Source organism: Diadema setosum, chromosome 21 (assembly GCF_964275005.1).
Source record: "Diadema setosum chromosome 21, eeDiaSeto1, whole genome shotgun sequence".
Classification (NCBI taxonomy): Eukaryota; Metazoa; Echinodermata; class Echinoidea; order Diadematoida; family Diadematidae; genus Diadema; species Diadema setosum.
In genome coordinates, this window is record NC_092705.1 from 31,551,141 (window position 1) to 31,574,076 (window position 22,936).

The 22,936-nt window shown below is 38.1% G+C and overlaps 1 protein-coding gene across 1 annotated transcript; it reads right to left on the reverse strand.

Moving 5' to 3' along the window:
* Positions 1-1,752: 1,752 nt before the first annotated feature.
* Positions 1,753-22,114, reverse strand: LOC140244958 (F-box-like/WD repeat-containing protein TBL1XR1). The gene is made up of 13 exons (XM_072324566.1): positions 21,748-22,114; positions 18,198-18,362; positions 15,903-16,048; positions 14,911-15,085; positions 14,226-14,358; positions 11,365-11,506; positions 10,802-11,024; positions 9,682-9,803; positions 7,352-7,426; positions 6,732-6,844; positions 5,943-6,108; positions 4,485-4,586; positions 1,753-2,712 (listed from the first exon to the last, which is right to left on the reverse strand). The coding sequence occupies exons 2-13, from the start codon at positions 18,253-18,255 to the stop codon at positions 2,686-2,688; spliced, it is 1,482 nt and encodes a 493-aa protein (XP_072180667.1). The 5' UTR covers positions 18,256-18,362; positions 21,748-22,114; the 3' UTR covers positions 1,753-2,685.
* Positions 22,115-22,936: the final 822 nt, after the last annotated feature.

Here is a 22,936-nt window from a genome sequence, read left to right on the forward strand (position 1 = left end):
AAAAAAAAAAAAAAAAAACAGATCACAAATCGAGAAACATATCTTTCAATGTAATTCTGATATTTTTTAACCGATCAATTCAGTCAACCACTATTTCAATCAAATTTCATTTTTTTAAAACTATTCATTTGATTCTTTCCAACCGCATCATGAGAAAACAGTCGGACTGCAATGTACAGTATAAAACAATCATCAAAGGCCATATAATATATCACTGAATAGTAGTGGTAACATATTTCAACAAGAGGAAAATACAGGATTCACATGCACATTACAATGATTCTGACAATATTTCATGTAAAATATAATCTTAAACCATTTGTTAATAAATACTGATGCTAATTTGAATCCTGTCACAAATACAGAGCAGCCAAAACGAAATAAAAAGCCAAATGTTTTTCTGTAGCAAGTAGATAATCAAGATATCTTGATAATTTCATTGGAAATACACAAACACAACAGCAATCAGCATGCATAGGTTTGTAATGTGTGGAATGCACCCTCCACTGATACAAATATTCAGGCCAAAAACCCCCCTTTGTTTTTAAGATATACATATATGTCTCTTGCAGTCAATTGCAGACTATTGTATGAAGTGATGAATAGAAAGAAAAAAAAAGCTATTTATCAAAATCTGTTTTTTTTTTTTTTTTTCCCTAGGGCAGCACAGTATAATATGGTTGTGAGCATATAATGACACTTTGAACTTTTGTGTATGCCAGAGGTGTTAGAGATTTGGCATGCATGGTATACCTTACACTGCTGCAGTAAGAATATACACACCAGGAGGGTAAAACATTTCAGAGAAATAAGCATGTATTCAAATAGTGCAGCAACTGCAATGAGCAGAGTAACGATGAACCATCTCTGAAGAAGAAGAAAGATTTTTTAAAAAGAGGAAGAGAACAAAAATGTGATGAATACTACCCAAAATAACATCAAGATATATCTGTGCAGATGTTAAGCAAAGGTGTCACTTTTGAGCTATGACACTGCTTTAAGTGAACAAAACATACATCTACAATGCTTCAAGGCAGCAGTTGTACTCACAGTGATTTACAAACATAATACTACATAGCTGGTGCTACAGAGCAGTCAACATTCACTGCTCCATAGCAGTCAACATTCACTACGAACAGCTTGAGTCATAAGATATGCTATCCCTACCACCTGGGATAAACAATAAAACACTATGCATAGCTCCCCGGAGAATTTGACATGAATGTCACAACAAAAACAAAAAACAAAACAAAACCCACCCTGAAATTGAGAGACAATCCCTCCTGAAAAGTAGCGGTCCAAAATTTGAATTTTTAATAAAAACTGGTTACTCCATAAAACAGAATTTTCCACATCATCACCCAAGCCCCATTAATGATAATAATGAGAAGATTATAACACAATGTCGGATTATCCTCCTAATAGTCATCTATCTACAGTCTGCAGCTCTGCTGCTTACTCTGTACTTGGACTGCTTTTAATTGAAAACATTTTCACCTGATACACAACTGGGTAGACAGGCTTTCCCCCAATAACCATGTATTTTCAATCTGAACCGTACGAGGCATGATGCAACAGCCAGCCAAGGAGACAAGTGGGAGTTGTTTTGGCACATCTTCAGACACTGAAACAAGACATACTATTTTCCCACAAACAACCGATGAGTAAGGAATGAGTCAGGTAAGGTTAAAGCTGCACCAAAAAAATAAAAATAAATAAAAAAATAATAATAATAAAAATAAAGGAGGGAGGACGGGTTACTGTTTACTTTTTCATGCCAAGGACATATGAAGTCATATATTGATAACATCTTCCAACATGAAAACTGGAGACCACGTGTAGATAAGAGATATACTTATACAGGTGTTGTGACTAATGTTTCAACTTAAAATGCAACTGGAATAAGGTTGCATTGCATTGGCAAACGATGGAACGTAACATTCCAAACTTGTGACATCTGACAAGTTTCTTGGTGATTGAACAGGGCAAGCTCATCCTTCACTACTTCTCTGAGTGACTAATACATCAGTCTCAGCGAGTCTTGGTCTCACACATCGCAATGTTGTATTACAGAATCAGCTCTTTCTCAATATCATATCTTGGTGCAGGCTGGTTGCGATTGTTGGGGCTTAGAGTTATAATACAAGTGAGAACCAATGTAACATCCCAACAGATTTTTAAACCTCTCACTCCTTGAGAATACACAGCAATGACCAGTGGATGTGGAGGCTCACTCTTTCAGCTTTAAACACTCTTTAATTACTTGAATGACGATACCACTGCTGTCAACTGTGCCTGCCTGTGTAATCGACAGCGTTAAACTCACTTAAATATCTTTCTGCTGCTTCAGTCACATTCTAGCCTCCTTGAATCAGATGAGATACTGACATACATACTGATATAGGCTGGCTCAAACACAATGACATGCCTTCCTTTGACATGGCCTTTCTACCATGGTAAGGATACCACATTCACATAAACTTTACAGATCATTCCTAGCATTTAAAGGGTAGTAGCCATAAAACAAGGAACTCAGCAGCAACACTGGCAGCCCCTGTAACCAACAGCCAATTTGAAGAAGTATGCATTGTCCATTTTGATGTTCGATTCACAAAACACACACACACATACACACACATTTCTCTGGTTTCTATACAAGATGTCCTAGCTATCCAAGGAGCTCCCTCATTTTCGCAGGTCGAGAACAAACACCTGTGAGGAAAGAACAGAGAGCATAAGGTTGCAGTAAGCGACATGAACATCAAGGTATAATCAAAATAATATTAATTCTGAATTCATACAAAATGTACACTCACAATATGGTGTCTAACACCCACGTGGAAATACAGTTCTATGCTAGTAAAGTGATACCATCCGGGGCAAAGGACTGTTTTGACTTTTAAAGCATAAATAGTGTACAAGAGTAGCGTTTCAAAGCAAATACTGTAATGTTTACAATGCAAGACTACATGCAGTGGACTCCCGTTACAACGAAGTCCTCAAGACCAGCAGTTTTCTTTTGTTATATCGATTACTTTCATTTTGTTGCCTCCTCCTGGTACACCTTTTCAGGGCTCACTGTCTGCTCAGCTCCCCCCCCCCCCCCTTGCTGTTGCTATTTCACTCTTTTCCTTCCTTTATCCATCTGTTGTTCCTCATCTTCTTTGATGTTGCTTCCCTATTCATCCTTTTCCTTCAATGGTTGCCCCCATGGTCCTCAGGATCATCACTGACCCTCCTCTGCCTTTTGTCTGTCCCCTGCTCTCCTCTGCCTTTTGTCTGTCCGCCCTCCTGCTCTAATCCCCCTCCCTTTACCTGTTGGGCTCCTTGCCCATGACCTCCCACCCTCTCCTTTGTTTTCTGTGTTCTGTGTACCCAGCCTGTCCCTGACTGTTCTTGTTGTGTGAAGTCCTTATATGTGATTGCTTTCCCTGCCTGTTTGTCATTTTGCCTCTGACGTAGATTCTGCTAGGATCAAAAGCTCAGGCCCTTTTTGACTCCATTTTACTCCTTTGGCTCACCACTATTGGATAAGCAGTTTTCAGCAGCTTTTTTTTTGCTACACTATATCAAAATTTTGTCATAACCAAACAAATAAACAATAAAAAAAATAATGCCTCCGGCGCCACTTCGTGGCGGAGGCATAAAAACATAAGAGTGGATGATATTGCCGCCTGAATCTTTACTTCATTGTAACCGGAATTTTGTTATAACCATGTTCGTTATAACAGGAGTGCACTGTAGTTCTAAAATGCACATTGGATGTCACAGGTAACAACAATGACCTCTTGGGTAGAAATAAAACAAATGATGAGCACTTGTATGTCATATCCCCCACCCACCCCCTCAGCTTTCTAAAGACCTGCACTGAATATTAGAACACTGAAGGAGTCTTGGGATTACATGCCTCGTGATTCCTAAATGTTGAATATGTCGTTTAAAGGGATGGTCCAGTATTGGTGGAGATGAGAATTGGGCTTTTAACTTTTTGTGAGATACCAAGAAAACACCTATGATATAGTACAGAGCATACAATTTTAAGAGGAAATGAAATTTTATTTGATGAAAATCGGGTTTGGAATGACTGAAACATCCAAAACCAAAGAAAAACAAAGCAATCATTATAAAGTGTGGGTCCCACACTTTATTGGAATCACTCTTTCTTGGATATCTCAGCCATTTCAAAACCAATTTTCATTAAATAAACGTTGATTTCCTTATAGAATTACATGCTCTTTCATATTTCATAAGAGGTTTCTCATTATCTCGCCAAAAAAAAAAATGTTAGAAACCTGAATTTAGGTCTCAACGAAAACTGTACCACCCCTTTAACCACAGAACGATATCATGAGCAAATAAGCAAACAGAGCTTTAAAACTAATATAGACTACTGCAAAAATACTACAGTCCATGTTTTGAGAATATTTTCACAGACTCTACAGAGTAACCCTGGTATGAAATGTATAACTGGCTGTAAAACTCACTGATCCATCTGATGCACTAGCTCCGACCTTGTCTCCTGTGTGATTCCAGCACACTTCAAAGATGCCACCTGTACCTCGATAACTGTGAACAAGACTCCCAGTCTGAAGAGGAAGGTATGATAATATACAGAATGACTATAATTGCAAGATATTATTGATACCATTCAGAATGGCCAACCTCTGCACAAACAAAAACAAAACACCACACTGATGCACACATAACATATTTTGATGACAACAATAAACACCAGTCACATATTTTGACTCAAATATTATGGGAAAACTGAACAGAATACATATGCCAAATTAAATTTGATAAACAAAAGACCTATTTTTCATTCCAATATGATGTTTTGTTATCTTGCAAAAAGTAGAACAGAGCCTGATATGTCTATTATCTTTCTTCCCTATACCTATGACTCTTTCTGTCAAGCTAACAAAAAAGATCAATCCAATTTCTTTGGAAAACAAGAATACAGAAGACAGTAGCAAATTTGTAGAAAATCAAAATTATTTAACCCATCTGAACATGCAAACCAGCATTAGTGCCATTCACCTATTACAGTGCACTGTAAACAACACGAGGATCAGACTTTTGTTGAAAGTACTGTAAAACCAGAAGTAATTGTGGAATGGAATTTTCGCAAACTGCCACAATCATTCAATGCAACAGTGTTGAGCAGAACTTTCATGTGCATTTTGATTTTGCGAATCTTTGCTCCTCTCTAATCAGAAAAATTTCATGCATGCAAAACTTTATGGTTTTTCTGTATAATGAGAGATCAACTCGGAGCCAAAATCTTCCAAGTACATTAATGTATAGATGCAAAAAAGAAGAAAAAAAGAAGAAGAGAGAAATGACACTCTTAAAGGAAAATCACATTCACCATGAGAAAAGAAAACTTGGGATATGAGAACTGTATCTGGACTACTACCATAGCTTACTTACCAGACTTTCAGATGTCATATTTTACCAATTCAGTAAAACAACCCCCCCCCCCTTTTTCGCCGATTCCAAAAAGAATCGGCAAGCAGCTTGAAGATTCTTCTCCTGTGTATATATGAAGTAATTCACAACACAGACCCTACTCATTGGTAACACCTCACAACACAGCCTCTCCTCACTGACAACACGTCATCTCCCTCTGTTCATCAACAACATCTGCAGCCACAAAACACCTTCAACTGCTTACTTTCAACTACTTTCAGCCTGGACTAAATGCTCTCACAAAATGCAGAGAAGGATCCCTTTGTACCTTTGTGTGAATGTTTTGAATGAAGTAGCCTATCCATATCCACAATAAATCTACATTGAATCCTTTCAAACCAATATCAAAACTCTTTCATTTCACCTGTCTCTGTAATTCAATCAATTAAAGCTTGTAGAAACCTCCAAATGAAGTGCTGTGTATAGCTTACTTTTTAATACCAGTAATCATTATCATCACATGGACTCACCTGCGTCGACCATATATGGACACATTTGTCGAAGGAGCCACTGGCAAGGTACTTTCCTGAGGGGCTGAAGGCCACACTGTAGACCGGCTCTTGGTGCTTGGTGAGCGTGTGGATACAGATGCCTCTCTCAACATCCCAGAGGCGCACCGTTGAGTCGAAGGATGCACTGAGAAGGGAGAGGGATTTTACAGAGGAGGAGGAAAACAGAAATAGAATAGGATCAGCTCGCACTATTATCAAGCTATTAAGCAGGAATGGTTACATGTATGTGTCAACAAAACAAAACATAGGAATGGAGACAGAGTAATCTATTGTTTGTATGAAGCAAAGCTGAAAAGTAAAGAATTTCAGGCAAGGAAAGACTTTTCTTTTATAAAAGCTTAGATGTTGAATACTGCCACTATGTTGCCAATTTAAGGATTGACATTTAAAGATGATCAATGAAATGATGCTTGTCAAAACTGACTGCTCATAATCTATGTTATCTATGAATGAAATGTCTGTGAATAAACCCAAATGATGTCTTCAGCTTTTGACGGAATCTTACCAAGATATTCATGTCAGGAGACATTATCCCATGCCATTTTTATTGCTGTTTATTTCTTCAACTGAAAGCCTGACCATTCTCAATATATCTTGCACTTCAGGGGTACCTGAAGTATCTTTGTATCATTGGACTTTATGTAAAGAATCTCAAACAATTTTCAAAAGTTTTGGAGTGACTACGTGATATACTTCACTGATGCACACTGAGAGTTGGAAGGTTGGAACATTATTCTCTCTCCTTACCTTGCCAGCATGAGGGGTGTGTTGACATTCTTTGGACTCCACTTGATGGTGTAAATCTCTTTACTATGGGCTTGGAGGTCATGCACACATGTGTCTTGCTTCATGGACCAGATCTACAAGAAAACAAGTCATGTGATGTGAATTAACAACAAATTCTGGACAACACAAGCAACCCTGCTGTTGCTGGCACTAAGGATGGCAGCAGGACGCCATTCAGTCCAGTCAACGACAACATCCACTTCCACCAGTAATTACAGCAAAATTTATACTCATGCCTTAAAATGCACACAGTTTTTGTCAAGACAAGACAACTGGATATTAGACCCGTATTCAGCTGCACCTCAACTTTTGACTTTCACTCCCATCATTTTACGCCCATCTCTGTCTACTCATTTCTACTATTCTCACCATCTGACTTGAGGTATGTCAAGTTCCCTGAAAACTGTCATACAAAAGCCTTTCAAAATCAATTCTATGAGAAAATGAAAATGAGTTGCTAAATTATGTACCATTTGTATCTTACTTCTTATACAGAAGCTCAATCATACAAAGCTATTGATACCAGGAAATAGAAAAAGAAACAGGTGCAGGCTGGAATCAGAGAGGCCTGTAATACTAACCTTGAGGGTCATATCATCTGAACATGAGGCAAGCATCTCCCCTGATGGGTCCCACTTGATGGCATTCACCTCATTCTGGTAAGAAAGGGAAGGGACAAGGACTCTGATAGACACCCATGGCAGTCTGTGATCACCAAACTCTACTTTATTCACACAGAATTCTGTACAGTTTTCAATACAGGCAGCTCTGGCTTTCAAACTTTGAAGGGCTTGACAGCATGCTAGGATTCAGCATCATATCCATCACGTTCCCCTAGCCTTTTTAATTCTATAGCAGGGCTGGTAACCTCTGCAAATCTTAAAATATTCTAATGCACACCAAAACACATTTAGAATGTAAATTATATGATCATTTGGAAAAGTGGAAAATATTGCACTTTACTACATATGCTAAATTATATTGTAAAAAAAAAAATAATAATAATAATAATGTTTCTTTTTAATAACTTGATGAAGACACAATTTACCACATATGGTAAAAGCATACTAGCTGACAGCTCTCCTTTGTATGTCTGGACAGATGAGTCTCATTATCTGCCTGGAAACCAACTCTCAGTGTGTCTTGCATATAGACACATTACAAGAGGATCTTTCATATGGGCCAGTCATTCATCATCCCCAGACATCTCACATTTGGAAAGAATTTCACATTTTAAATTCCTTGGGGTTATTTTAGATGAGAAACTTTCTTGGAAATTGCATATCGATCATATTTGCAATATAATTTCACGTAATATAGGCGTTATTAGTAGACTAAAATTGTGTTTACCTAAAAAATCGTTACTTATGTTATACTCCTCATTGATATTGCCTTACCTTAATTATGGAATTTTAGTCTGGGGCAACATGCACCAAAATCTGTTGGATAGAGTGTTCCTCTTGCAAAAGAAAGCTCTTCGGGTTATTTGTTATTCTCCCATACGTTCTCATACAGATGCACTGTTTGCCTCTAATAAGTTGTTAAAATTTAGAGATTTGTTTTTATTCAATTTAGGTCAATTTATGTATATGTACAACAATAACCTTCTTCCTGATGTTTTCCATTCCATGTTCCTAAAAAAATCAGTCATTTCATGAATATCCAACTCGACGCTCTAACGAATATCATTTACCTCTTTTCCGCACGATTTTAGCAAAGAACACATTTGTTTATACTGGCCCGAGCTATTGGAATTCTGATATTAAAAATGCCCCCTCAATATACTCATTCAAGAGGAAATTGAAAGTTTCTTTATTGCAACCTTATTCTACTGAATAGAATTAACCAGCTGTTATAACTTTTTTCTAAGAACCAACGTTTTCACATATTGATTGCCAAGTATACTTTAGCTTGTTTATACTTATTCATATAATGCTACGATATTTCTCCGATGATATGTCTATTGCCCTGTTCTTTCTCGCGTCACTTTTTCTCACTTTCTCGACACACTTCTTACGAGATCACTGTCTCTGTAGAACGTTTTTGTCTGTTCTGTTCTTTTCTATTATGTTAGCTTTGCCTCATTTTGTCTCGTCTCATAGTCAACTCTCCATTGCATTGTTACTCCTACCTCAGTCTCATTTCATGTTTATTCGTTTGTATATCTGTCTGCTTTTGTTGATCTTTCTAGTGGGCTTCCAGACTATTACTTTTTTCCTCAACTGATGTTTTTCCTCCGAGGGGCCCACAATCTACAAGCTTTGTCTTCTTAGTGGGTCCCTCCATTTTTCGAATTTTGCATACTGTATAATTACTTCTAATCACTTGAGTTATATGATAGTGTATAATTATTATAAGGTGGTACAATCATTGTACATACATTCTTTCATGTTATACTTTACGCACCTTAATTTCTGTTATCCAAAAAGTGATGTTCATATCTTTTTTGTCGGAAAATGAAATAAAACATTGAATTGAATTGAATTGAATGATTGGAAGATACACTTGTTTTTACATCCAGCCTCTTCAGTCAGCCAACCACCCATATGATTTAATATCAACCACCAACAGAATGGCATGTCAATTATTATAAATGACACACATGCATATCAGCTTAAGTGCCTCTTGTCATAACAAAACAAAAAAGAAAATGTGTAGGATCTCAAAAATATTAACAATTTCAGAGAGATCAAAAAAATGTGTGTTTAACAACCTTACCAACCCTCTCCCCCACCTGGCTTTACAAACCCCCTCCCCATCTAGCTTTACCAACCCCAATCCAGTTTTACCATTCCCCACTCTGCCTTACAGACACAAAAACACACACTAGCTGTATTAAGGGTTAGTACCTTGAAATCTCACAAGCCTCACACAGAAATCTGACTGGCTTATAAGACAAGAAGTGGCTTACCGAGTGTCCTTGGAATGTCTTGATGGGCTTGTCACTGCCAAGCTTGCTTACATGTATACTCTGGTCTGTAGAACACGAGGCAAATGTAGTGTTGGTTTGCCAGTCAACGTCAAGTGCAGGGGCTGGGGTAAAAAAAGGCAAAACAAAACAAATCCATCATTCACTCATGGCTAATGATACAAGCAAATATATTCAGAATTGAAAGTGCAGTCATAGTTCAAACAGACCATATGGTGCTGCCAACTGAGGTACCAACTCGCCATGGTTAACTTAGGCATATCATTATAAGCATTTCCAGTGGTCAATCAGAAGAAAAGACCCATGGAGAAAGTCAACTGGCTTAGAAAGAGATAAGGGATTAAGCTTTTATCTTCCCCATGTCCGACAGTCAGATTTCAATTACCACAGGCTTTCGTTATTTGCATTCAACCATAACTACTGGGAATGAGAGAAGAGAGTTAGGTTTCATTAAAGACATTTCTGATTTTCATGACAGATTACAGTCAAATGAACTTTCTCTGCATTCACACTTGTCTCAGAAGGGACAGTCAGCAGCTAGGTCTGTTTTGTTTTCTTTGTTGTTAATAGCTGATTGTTCCAACCATTGCAGCAGAACTGTATGACAATAGTAGAACTGTATGGAAGGCATGAACTATACCAACATTACTTCACTAATTCAGACTTGTTCATCTCTCCGAACAAAGTATGGTGGGACAGTTCGGCTTAAAGAGGAAATCAACATGTCATCATGGGGCGATTGACCTCAATTGAAAACAAATGGGCTGGGGAGAAGAGAACTACCCTCCATATTGTATGCATGCACATATGTGAATAATGTTTATCAGCATAACCATACAGGCACATAGCTATGCCCTCAAAGCCATCTGAAAACACCTATCTTGGGGGAACATGGAGGCTTTCATCTCAAGCATTTAAAAAAAAAAAAACAAACACCAAAACAAAACAAAACAAACAAACCGAGATATTGGAGGACAAAAGTAATCATTGCAATGTTTTTTCCTACACTCAGAGACAAGCGTGAACTAGGGTCTATTTCCCTTATACTACTCAGATAGTACAGTATAGTACCACTAGCTAGAAGAGGGTATGGTCAACTTACCAACATGGAAGGGAAATTGCTGCTTGCATTCGCCTGTCTGTGCATCCCAGATGATGGTGGTCTTGTCCACCCCTGCACTAAGAATGTAGTTGCCGTCTTTGTTCCACTTGAGCGCAAAGATGGGACCCTTGTGCTGGCCTAGTGTGCTGACAAGTCGACCGTCTGTTGACCATATTCTTGCATAGCCGTCATAGGAGCCAGTAGCTAAGAGACTTCCACCACACTACATAACACAAGCATTGACAAGCACCATCAGGTGAATTTCATAGCTTCTAACGAACAATCCATGGTATTTAGTCACTGATCCATATTTATAAAAGTGTATTAGTACTGCATATCTCATAGTTGTGGTAATTATCTTATCTTGGGGAATACTAATGAAGTGGAAAAGAAATTTTCTCTTCAAACTTATAGTTTTGGGGGATGGCCCAGTCATAAAAGCTGATATTACTGTATCTATCAAAGTCAACTCTAACATAGAGTGGAATTGCACTCAAGTATTAGATTTTGCTTTTTAGGATTTTACAAGGAAAATACGGCCAACCCAATATCCTGGCACTCACATTCCAATCTAGCGATGTGACATCCTTGTTGCTAGGGACATCTTGGCCGCCTTCCCTGATACAGTGTCTGAGGATAAGTTGATTCTGTGATGATGTCTGCTGCTCTCCAAGATTCCATATCCTAGCTGTGGAATCCCCTGACCTGTAAGGAGGCCATAGATGGCAAGCAAAGTACTCACTCAGAGTTACAATTACTGCTCAGAGGGATATGCCATTCTAAAAAAAAATGAGAGGCAGCTTCAATTCACTAATTTGGTTCACAGCTGATAGACTAGTTTACTGAAACAATTCAGTTTTATACCACCTACACAGTAAAGGCTGTTCTTAAGAAAAAGAGAAAAAGAAGTTTTTCTGTTTTCATTTGTCACACACTCAAAAAGCTGCATCACTTCAGTGATCCCTCGCATTTATCCCCAAGTTGAATTATCCTTCGGGTTTATGCCAGGTTCAAGTGTGTACGTGTGTGTCACACACAAACACACTGCTACAGCTTCTGCCCATTCGAGCATTGAGAATTTAGGGTTTCTGGGATGAACACTGAACTAGGGCTTTCTATAGCTCAGTCAGTAGAGCACTAGGCTAGCAATCCGGAGGTCTCGGGTTCGAATCCCGATGGAATCCCATTTTTCTTTGCTCAATTTTCCACTAAAAAGAAAGCTTGTCAAAGGTTTGCCTGATATTGCAAAAGCACTATCAGGTGTTGAGTATTGTTGTAGCACCAAGTGACATGAGCAGTGTCTTCAGCAGGAAAAGAAAACAGTAACAAACAAACAAACAAACAAACAAACAAAGAACACCAAGAGACCCATGGGTCTAGTGCGCAGCTGAGCAGCAAACTTTGTTTTCATGGCACTCCACCTGAGGCAAATTGAAAAAAAACTAGAAATGTCGCTATGGCGACTGATGCCTCCGCCATAATGCATGATTCTCCCAATAGGCGTATAGTACAATGTCTTCACAATGTGTGATCCATGACAGTTTCACATAACTGGCAAAATATTGAAATGACAGGTTTGTCAGAAATGTCTTGAACTGGGTTTGCTTTAATTTTTCTAAGAGTGCAGGTACACATATTTGGGGAATTTTGGGAAAGTTTATGCAATGAGTAATTTCCAAGGTACGAAGAAAGAGTGTGATGACAGTACAAAATAGATTTTTTTTTTTTTTTTTTTTTTTTTTTTTTGGGGGGGGGGGGCATTGAAACCTGGCCTTTGACCCTTAACCTTTGACCTTCTGGCTGGAAATTTCCCGGAGAATCTCCATTAGGTAATGCATGTATTAAGTATTGAAACTAATAATGCAAGCATTGCATATACTAGTATATGAGGGAAATAGTAAAATTTTGAGGAGTTGACCTTGACCTTTGACCCCTGACTATTGACCCATGACCCCTAAATTCCCTAGATAATCCCTGCCAGACAGTACATGCATATGTACCAAGTTCCACGAAGATACATTGAAGCATTTGAGAGAAAAGTAATATTGCAACATTTTCACCTAACCTTTGACCTTTTGACCTTTGACCTTATGACATGAAACTCTCTCTGGAGAATCTTTACGCAGTAGTACATGTCCACACCAAGTTTCAAGAAAATACCTTCGGGCATTGCATAGATATGGGGGAAATTGCAACATTTGTAGTATTTGACCTTGACCTTTTGACCTTTGACCTCTTGCCAATGTCACTAAAATCTACTCAACTAATTGTACCATCATACATCATCCTTGGACCAAGTTTGGTGAAAGCTGCTTCATCCAGTTTTGAGTTATCACGTAAACAGATAAATTTTAGGATTTGACCTTGATCTTTGACCTTTGACCTCTGTCCGATTTCACTGAAAAACTAATCAAGTAATTGTCCTATCATACATCATCCTCCAACAAAGTTTGGTGAAATTTGCTCCATCCAGTCTTGAGTTATCGCGTAAACGGATACAATTTCATGATTTGACCTTGACCTTTGACCTTTGACCTTCAGCCGATTTCACCCAAAATCTAATCAAATAATTGCCCCATCATACTTCATACTTGGACCAAGTTTGGTAGAATTCCAGTAAATATTACTCAAGTTATCGCGTAAACGAAAGCGGACGTACGTACGTACGGACGTACGGACGGACAACCCGAAAACATAATGCCTCCGGCACCACTTCGTGGCGGAGGCATAAAAAAAAAAAAATCTTGGGACTTGGGGAATACTGCAGGCCCCTTGGGCAACAACCTCCTAAGTTTGGGTATCAAGGTAATTGGGCTTGCCATACATGTCCCTGAGGGCACCACAACCGCTTGTTAATCCCATTCTCTACTGACGATTCCTGCCCAGTATGGTGAAAATCAGCCACCAGTTTTTAAAAGATGAAAATGTTCAAACTTATGAACATTCCCCAATGTGTGGTATTTGGGCCACATCCTAGGGGTCCCCCCACAGGGCACCACCATCCACGTAAACGAAGATTCCCTCCCCCACTGATGATTCCTGCCAAGTTTGGTCAAAATGAATGACTGATATAGAGAGGGAACATGATGGGAACCTTGAGATAAGAACAGTTTGTATATTCCGAACATCACAAGTCGTCAAACCACACTAAAAACATTTATTTCCATTTGCATCACAAAACTACTGGTTATCTCGTTTTAGCAAGATAAAGTACTCTACCATCAATCTATCATTTGGTACCATTTGTCATTTGTTCACATGTAAAATATTCCAAACCTACACCAACCTATTTATCCTACTACTGACCAGTAATTTATCAACCCATATCACATTTCTCTTTCAATATCACACCCTGCCATGCACTGAATCTAAATGAAAATAAAGGCTTCGGATACACAGTCTTAAATGACTACCGAGTACCTACCCCGATGCTAGTAGATCTGATCGGGGATTCCAGGCACAGCTGAAGACTTCGGACTCATGCCCTCGTAGGATGGTTGCCTTGTTTGGAGGGATTTCGATTCCTCCGTCAATCTCCATGGACTCAGAATGCATTGCTATTTGGGAAAAACAAAAAATGAAGACTCACTAAAAGTTAATTCTTGCACTGGCTGACATCGCTGCAGTCCAAGTGATAAATGTGAACAGACAGCCCTGCACAAAAAACAACTGAATCAGAACACCGATTCATTCTTCTACACAGACCTGGAAATTCAACATTCACTTCAGGATTTCTATTTCTTAGACAAGATTTGTCAAATATGGGAATCGAAACACAGGATAAATTTCACTGAACAGCACAAAATTTGTACGATACAACCAAATTCAATCCATTATCTGCATTTTCAAATGTTTTTGAAAGGTATGGATTAATTTTGGCAGCTTTGAGATTATATACTTAAAATATCAGCAGGCCTAGAGATAGATTTCATTGTAACGAATAACAGTCAACTGAATTACCTTTGTCATCATATCCTTGACCAGTTTGTCAGGGAGAAAAGAAAAGACAAAGAACACGAAAGTCACCGAACATCTTAACAATCTAAGGTAGACTTGATTTTTCTGTCACTTACCAAACCTTTCATAGCATATCACATTATTGTATTTACCTTGAATTAACGTTACTGCAGGATCGTCCCCATTACTTCCTTCCACCTTGCCATTGTTCTGTCCGTTGGCTGCTACCTGCCTTAATTCAGATTTCCTTGTGGAAATAACATCAGGCATGACTGCATCAATAAGGGACAGCGAATCCAGCGCCCTGCTATCTACTACTGTGCCATCCTGCAAGTACGGAAAAAACAGTCACATTACTGTCATTAGAAGATTAATGGTACAAAGTACAACACATGGATCAGTCTTTCTTTGTGAGACAGTCAACCTGTCTGACACGTTTACCCCAGACCATTTGCTCATATCTTTTCAGGCTGTGCATCATCAGCAAATTGCCAAAGACAAAACAAAACAAAACAAAACAAAACAAACAAAACAAACAAACAAACATGCATATACTTTGCTGTGATGAAAACCAGAAGTACACCGTTGTAAATTAAATAGTAATTATGAAATACAGATACAGATATATGAACATCACATGACTCAATCACAAAAAAAAACACCAACAGTAATAATCATGCCTACTACACACAAGAACCCCAAAATCACGTCCTAGTATCTCACCTTAAAATTAAGGAAAAACCTTCAAATAACATATACTGATACATGTTTTGCTAGAATACCAAATAAAGCCATCTATATTTGTATCCTTGATCTGTCTGTTACATTTGCATCTGTCTTTATTCACCATGAAACTGAAGTATTTTACCATATCCTTCCGTATGGCATTTTACTCTTCATTCCCCCAAATAGGTCAAAAAGATACATCTCACTCTACCAGCAAATTTATTTGGTTTTCTTAGTTTATGTTATATAGCATAGCAACTGTCTGTATTTGACCATTTGCAATCTTTTATGCATGTAGGATAAAGCAACATTGACATGCCATGACAAAGTCTTATCAATTATTAAGACACAAAACCAAATACATTTACATAACATACGAAGACATGGTATCATGTGACGGACCCATAGTGTTTCATACCTCATTGATACTGACTTCTGCCTCCACATACTGTAGACCTTTCTGTATGATAGAAATTAGGGCTGCTGGAGGAACTAATGCCCCATTGATGTTGGACTGGCTTATGTGACTCTCAATCCCAAATGTGAATGCTGAATGAGAAAAACCTGCAGGAAAAAAAAAAGAGAAGAATAAATCAATAAGAACATCAGTACTTTCGCCAAATGATACTATAAGGGAATCTACCTCATGTGGAAAAGTCATACGATCATACACCTGTACAATTCTATTAAAAGTAGATGCACTAACCTGTAGCTTAGAAAATGACTAAACAACAAGACATCATTGCAACTGATTAATAACAAGACATCATTGCAACTGATTAATAACAAGTAATCAAATGAGCTACCTGTACTATACTCCCACGGAGAGAAGTTTATGAATGAAAGATGCAAACCTATAAGTACAACAGATGTGAGTGGAAAAAAATATAATCAACTTTTAAACTAGAATTATCACTGAAGGTGATTAACACCATCACCCCTAGTGTTGCTTTATAGTCTGTGATGTCATGAGGGAAATGACGTTAATACATGTACCAAGTTTGTGCACTTGTCAAATTGGAAACAGAATAATTTTAGTTTACTGTACAATTAGAGTTGACACCGAGTTCCACAAGGTTTAGGTAAAAAGTGTGGTTACCATGGCAATGCATTGTCTGATACAAACACAAGGGACATTTTGCATAACTACACTTAAAGACCATCATACACACCAAATTTGACCTTCATAGCTTGAATGGTTTATTTTGATACAAAAATGAGTGGTTACCATGGCAACACATTTTCCTTAAATTAACACATTGGTGTCTTGCAAAACTACACTTCTAGATCATGATACATGCTAAATTTGACTTTTGTTGCTTGAATGATGGAAAAGTTATTCGATCTGCAAGGTTTTGGTAAAATTGTGGTTACAATGGCAACGGTTTGTGTGACAAACACAAAAATTATGTGTTCCACATCTATACCTCAGGGCCATAATGCCTACCAAATTTGGTTTCAATTGCTTGAAAACTGTGGAAGAAGTTCGCGACGCAAGATTTTGCAACAGACCGACCGACCGACTGCCCACCCGTCCGACCAACATCACGGTGATTCCTATATACCCCCTTCACACTATGTGTAGCGGGGGTATAAAAATGTATGCAATAAAGCCAAGAACTTTGTAAAACTAGCAAAACTAAAATGAGCTACTAAAATCAAAACCCCCCAAAATTCTTTTTTGTTTTCCTTCAATTCATACACTACAATTGCACAAATGTTGAGTGTGGAAAACTAAACAAGCTCACTGTTTCAGTATCTCTTTCTTTCATAAAAAAACGAACAAACAAATTTCAGGCCAGACAAACCCTCTTGTGCAATACCATATCATGTATTCTAAGCAGAATATTTGCTACGTGTCAAACCAACAACAGGAACTACCAAAAGAATAAACAACATGCTATAATGGCAGGAATTAGTACCTTCCTTTTGTTTTGAAATCAAACACTTACAATGTACAATGTATCTAGGAAGTTACAACCGCTAGGAGTGAAAAAGTCATAGACTGTGACTACATGTATCAGTCAGCATGTATATACGATACAACTGTCATTCCAATATTAGGAGGTGTCTGGGGTGCAGCTTTTGTAATCATTCTCAATATAACCCCTCCATTTGGTATCTCAATATAACCCCTCCATTTGGTATCTCAATGTGACATGTCTCTTCCTTCAATATTTCCTCCAAGGACATTTTTTTCTTCAGAAATCACCTCCAGATGAATCAGCTCAGAAGATACTATTCAAAATGTGTAAGCCAGTTCATGATTTATGTCGATGTCATTATTTGAAAATCTAACAGATGGGATGGTAGCAATATTGCATTAAAATCAGATATCTTGTTAGGCAGAACTAAAGGAATTTTCGAGTTTCACCTCTTTTTACAAAGATTATGTAGATGATGTCCAAACCTCACAAGTCCCTGCTAAATCATCGCTGACAAACTTCCTATTTTTTTAAATAAACTAACATAGTAATCAACAAAATAAAGTAAAAAACATCCATCGCATCCATAGTACAGTAGCAGTGACTTCTTTGGTCGATGGGACTGCAATGGACTCTCATACTCCTTTCATCATCATAATGTGGACAATAACTATCCAACTGAGTTAATGTCATCATCTTTAGCACTTGTATCATCCACTTCTACAATAATTACCTAAAAAGGGGTTATTACATTTGTAGATGGAGTAGTCTTTTGTTGGCAGACTCACCTGATTCTTGAAGGTATCTGTACACCAGAAAGTTGACTTCATCACTGCTTATACTCATAATGGCATATCAAGTGTTGCCAGCTCTGTGCAGTTGGGACTTTCAGGGTTTGTGATAGGGAGCGAGGCACTCACTGAGTAAACGAGGACTCTGCCCGATGGAGATCACTGACATAAAAAAACAAAGAGATTGCCATCAGTCAATGAAATGAAATTTGTGTGCTTCAACTTTACACACACATCATTATCATGTGTTAATCTCTGCCGGAGATGTGAAAATGACATCATACTTCATAATCACCTTGCAAGTATACCTAAGTTTATTTCATGACTTCTAAATAGCATAAAAGGACAACATGATCATAAAGTTTCTACTGCAAACTTTCCAACACAGCATAATCATCATATATATACAGTGTATCATCCATTCTTCGCCTTGTGATCTTTAATCCTAATCATTAATGTTTCACAATTATTACTGCTCATACATAGAATTAAAAGGCTGCAATAACAACAGGTTTCCGCAGAAAAAAAAGGACAAATCAAAACCTTCACCTATTCCTTCGGATTTTACAATTATATACGTGTTGAAAACGGGCCGTTAACGATCGTCCCGTCACTGTACAGGCATGCTAACCTGGAAACATTAAACTGCACATTACTTGAATATGAAACCATTCTGAAGCAAATAATTTTTTCACAACAATAGATATATAATGTACTCTTAAATGAATCCTACACGGATTGGAACAATCATCCCCCAGCATTCCCACTGATTCCCACTGATCAGTTACTAGCCATCCCCTTTAAATGCAGTTTCTGACATCGGGGTGCAGGAACGCTAGTTGCCTGCACTGCCAGCTTTCCATCAGAGTGGCTAGATAATTTCAGCAGTTGATATCTGTACGCTAGTCATACAAACATTTGTATCAGGGAGTAGGCCCTACTGGTAGCAAACGTGTTTCACAAAGCTGTTCTTAAACTTAAGGACTTAAGTGCGACTGGTGATCAGTTCTTGTGCTGCCGAATTATTGAGATTCTGATAAGTACAGCACACAAGAACTGATCACCAGTCGCACTTAAGTCCTTCTTAAGTTTCAGAACGGCTTTGTGAAACACCCCCCTGCTGAGCAAGCAAGCAGTGAATCTGTGACTGCATTTGCAATTTCTGTAATGTCAGGCATAACATTAGGGCTAATATGGAAAAATTTATGGCAATATTTTCTTATTGATGGCCAAAGGTTGTTCGGTGCAATATTATATTGTTGAGAAGAGCTGAAAAATGTCAGAATATATTTCTGTAACTTCAAATATCAATGAGTCTCACTGCAAGGTCATAACAGTGCACAGCGCCTTAACCCCAGGGAGGTGTTTCACAAAGAATTTAAGATTGACTAAAAATTATGGTACCGTACATTCCAATGTGTTTCTTCAATGTTGCTCAACTTTCTAATGAAAATGGAGATTTTGAAGACTTTATCATGTAGCCGTTGATAATGGTTACAGCTCGTTATTCTGAAGGTTCGTTATTCAGAAGGCTCTTCAGTCCGAAGATTTGTTATTCCGAAGGTTCGTTATTCCGAGTTTCATTTTCGGATTTTTGGAATAACGCCATGCCACAAATGTTCGGATTAACGAACCTTTTTCATTTTCGGATTAACGAACCATCGCAATAGCAAACCTTCGGAATAACGAACAGCACCCATTGATAATATAAGATAAGATTAATAACAGAATTATTCTGTAAACATTAGTCTAATCAATTTGAATTGGATGGTTGATTTGGTATTAATGGTATCATTAGTGCACCAGTTTTCGACAGATCCAGATTTCGACACCCAGCAGATAATTCTTATTAAATGTTATACTCAATACAAACGTCTGACTTCAAAAATCAACCAAGTTATCAATCACATTTCTAGTCTTATATAAACACCGTTTGTCACTTGTCATCATAATCCGACGGTAGAATATTTAAGAGAAAAGCAAGCAGTGTCAGCAGAAATTTTGATGTCGGCCATTTTCTGGGGTTCAAACAATATGACGCATTTTGTATACATCGCCGTAAAATGAAATTCACCCATGCCGGTTATCTTACTTTAGTATCAGTTTGTTTGCCAAATCCTGATGTTTGATTTCATAATCGTCTTTAGTAATTTCATGGCTGAATTCGTGATAAATTAGCAAACTTGTAGAAAGAGTTGGCTTTGAGAATGTGGCACTAGATTTCGACATTCCCATAGTAAGACACGTTATAGAGGAAACAACAAGTTCTTGCGCCGGTACTTTGCTGGTTTGCGTCCATAATGCAGTGTACGCATACTATACGCGCCATGTGATTAATGCGTGATGCGCGCTGTGATTGTGTCGAAAAATGATGCTGGGTGTCGAAATCTGATGCCAGCGACGGCGTGACGGAAATCGCTAAAATTGAACACGAGTGCATTCAAATTGGAATTCGTTCAAGGCATATTATTATTGGCCTTTGAAGAACAACTTCATATCGAAATTCCGAGGTAAAACGGTGCAGTATTGATGGTAAACAAGGAAATGTGCTAAAGTGTCGAAAACCGGTACCCATACTGTAATAGTTAATTAGTAGCTAATGAAATTGAACAGGGAAACCAGTGGCATACCATAATTTTTAGTCAATCTTAAATTAAGTTCGACTTCATGAAACACCCCCTTGGATTGCCTAGAATTCGGTATTACTAACGTTACATATGTTCTAACAAGGGTTCTAACGTTAGTAGATTCTTCAGTCTTTAGAGTGACCTTACATTTCTATTAAATGCTAACGTAATGTCTAAGTACGGTACCGGTACGTTACTTGGTTATCGCTTGAACTGGAAGTGGAATAGATATAGACCCTACTATGAATAGGGTCTAGAATCGACAAATTTCACTCCTTTCAGTTTCAGATTAATTTTTCATTCTAACCCTAGCCAAGTGCCTAGCAAGAGTTAAACGTTAACTCTAACGTTAGAAGTAACGTTAGGCCTAACTGTTTAGAAGTTAGAACGTGCTAACGCCAATGTCCCAATGAGTGCTATTTTCCCATTATCTTGCATGTGCAATGATTATTGTAATCACAAGTGACCTCCTTCATCATGTTCATTGTTGATCATACCATGTAGTAGGTCCATGATCATACTAATCCATAGTCATACAGTGTTATTACTGTTAGCTAGATCCATGATTTAACACCTCCATATCCATTGAGAGAACCTAGGTTCGTGGAAGGCTTTCGACGAAGACTATGCACGTGTTCACATTGCCCACGTTCTATTTCCGAGAAAGATGCAATCGCGAACACGAACACACGAAAAACACACGTGAATCGATTATCCCCTTTCCTCAGTGTGAACACAGCACGCACACTCCCGGATTCACTTTGAGCCGCGACAACGCTTCCATACACTCACCAAAACACGAAGAAACGTACGGTACGCCTCTTACGAGTACGGAACAGAGCAGCGCGGGCTAGAACACACGCACCGATACGCTACAGCGCAACACAGACGTGGTGCGTTGCGAAAGAAATGATACTCACAAATTATAACTCGATGAACCAGCTCAAATTTCGATGAATTCGTAAATTTTCCACTCCAGTTTATTCTTGAATATATTAAAAATCATATGGCACGGTATACCGCTCTCAAATATGCCATGTTATCATGCAATTTCGATGCAATTTACTTCTATTCCGCCAGTTTCAAACCACACAAAATGGCGCCTCAGATCGCAATAGCTGGACGGGCTGTAAACAATATAGTTCCCTATATACAATATTTTACCTCTGCCCAACTGGACTTTCCATGAGATGAATTTTACATGATTTGACCATTATGTAATCAAAAATTACTAAATTCCTGTTTTAAGAAGTACGTTTCAATGGAATTCACTTCGGTTGAAATGCTTGACGCGGAGTAATCTGGCTAGCTGGGCCTAAAGTGCCAGCATAAATGTAGCAGAGAGTGAATTAATCACGTGACTAGAATTATCCAGCTGGAGAAAAAAAAAAGGTCTTTGACCCTATTCACATTCAGTGCACACGGTCATAGTCTTCTATTACGGACGCTTGAATGTAATAACACTAACGCTTCTTTTAATAAAGGATTATCAAATCCGTGATATTTCCATCAACAGATGCAATAATATGGGCCCATAATATGATATCACTATCACATAAAAGTAACATGGGTCTTGTGATTAATTTCTATAAGGCTTCCTATACATTGACAATTATTGACAATATTGAATACCTGTTTGTATAGTATGTGTACGTATATAGGCCTATTGTTTTGTATGTTTATTGTCTTATTATTTTCTGTGATACTGTTGTAACGTGACACAATATGTACTCTGGGGCCTGTCTTATAAAGACTTGTGACAGAAATCAATCACAAGTTTTTTGTGTGCTGCAATGCAAGTTGCGATTGATTTGGGGACTTGTGATTGATTTGAAGGCTTTATAAGACGGGGCCCTGTTCTATAGCGCCTCAAGTATCTTTTTTAGGTAGAAATGTGCGCTTTACAAGAGTCTCACTATTATTTTTTTTTTTATTATCATACGCAGGCCTATCTTTACGAGCACAGGATAGCACTGACAAGGAAAGGTCTAAGGGGGTGATACATCGTTCATCTTTGAACCCCCCCCCCCCCCAAAAAAAAATGATAATAAATAAATAAATTAATTAATTAAAATGTCCTGCAGCCCCAGATTCGGCAACACACATTCA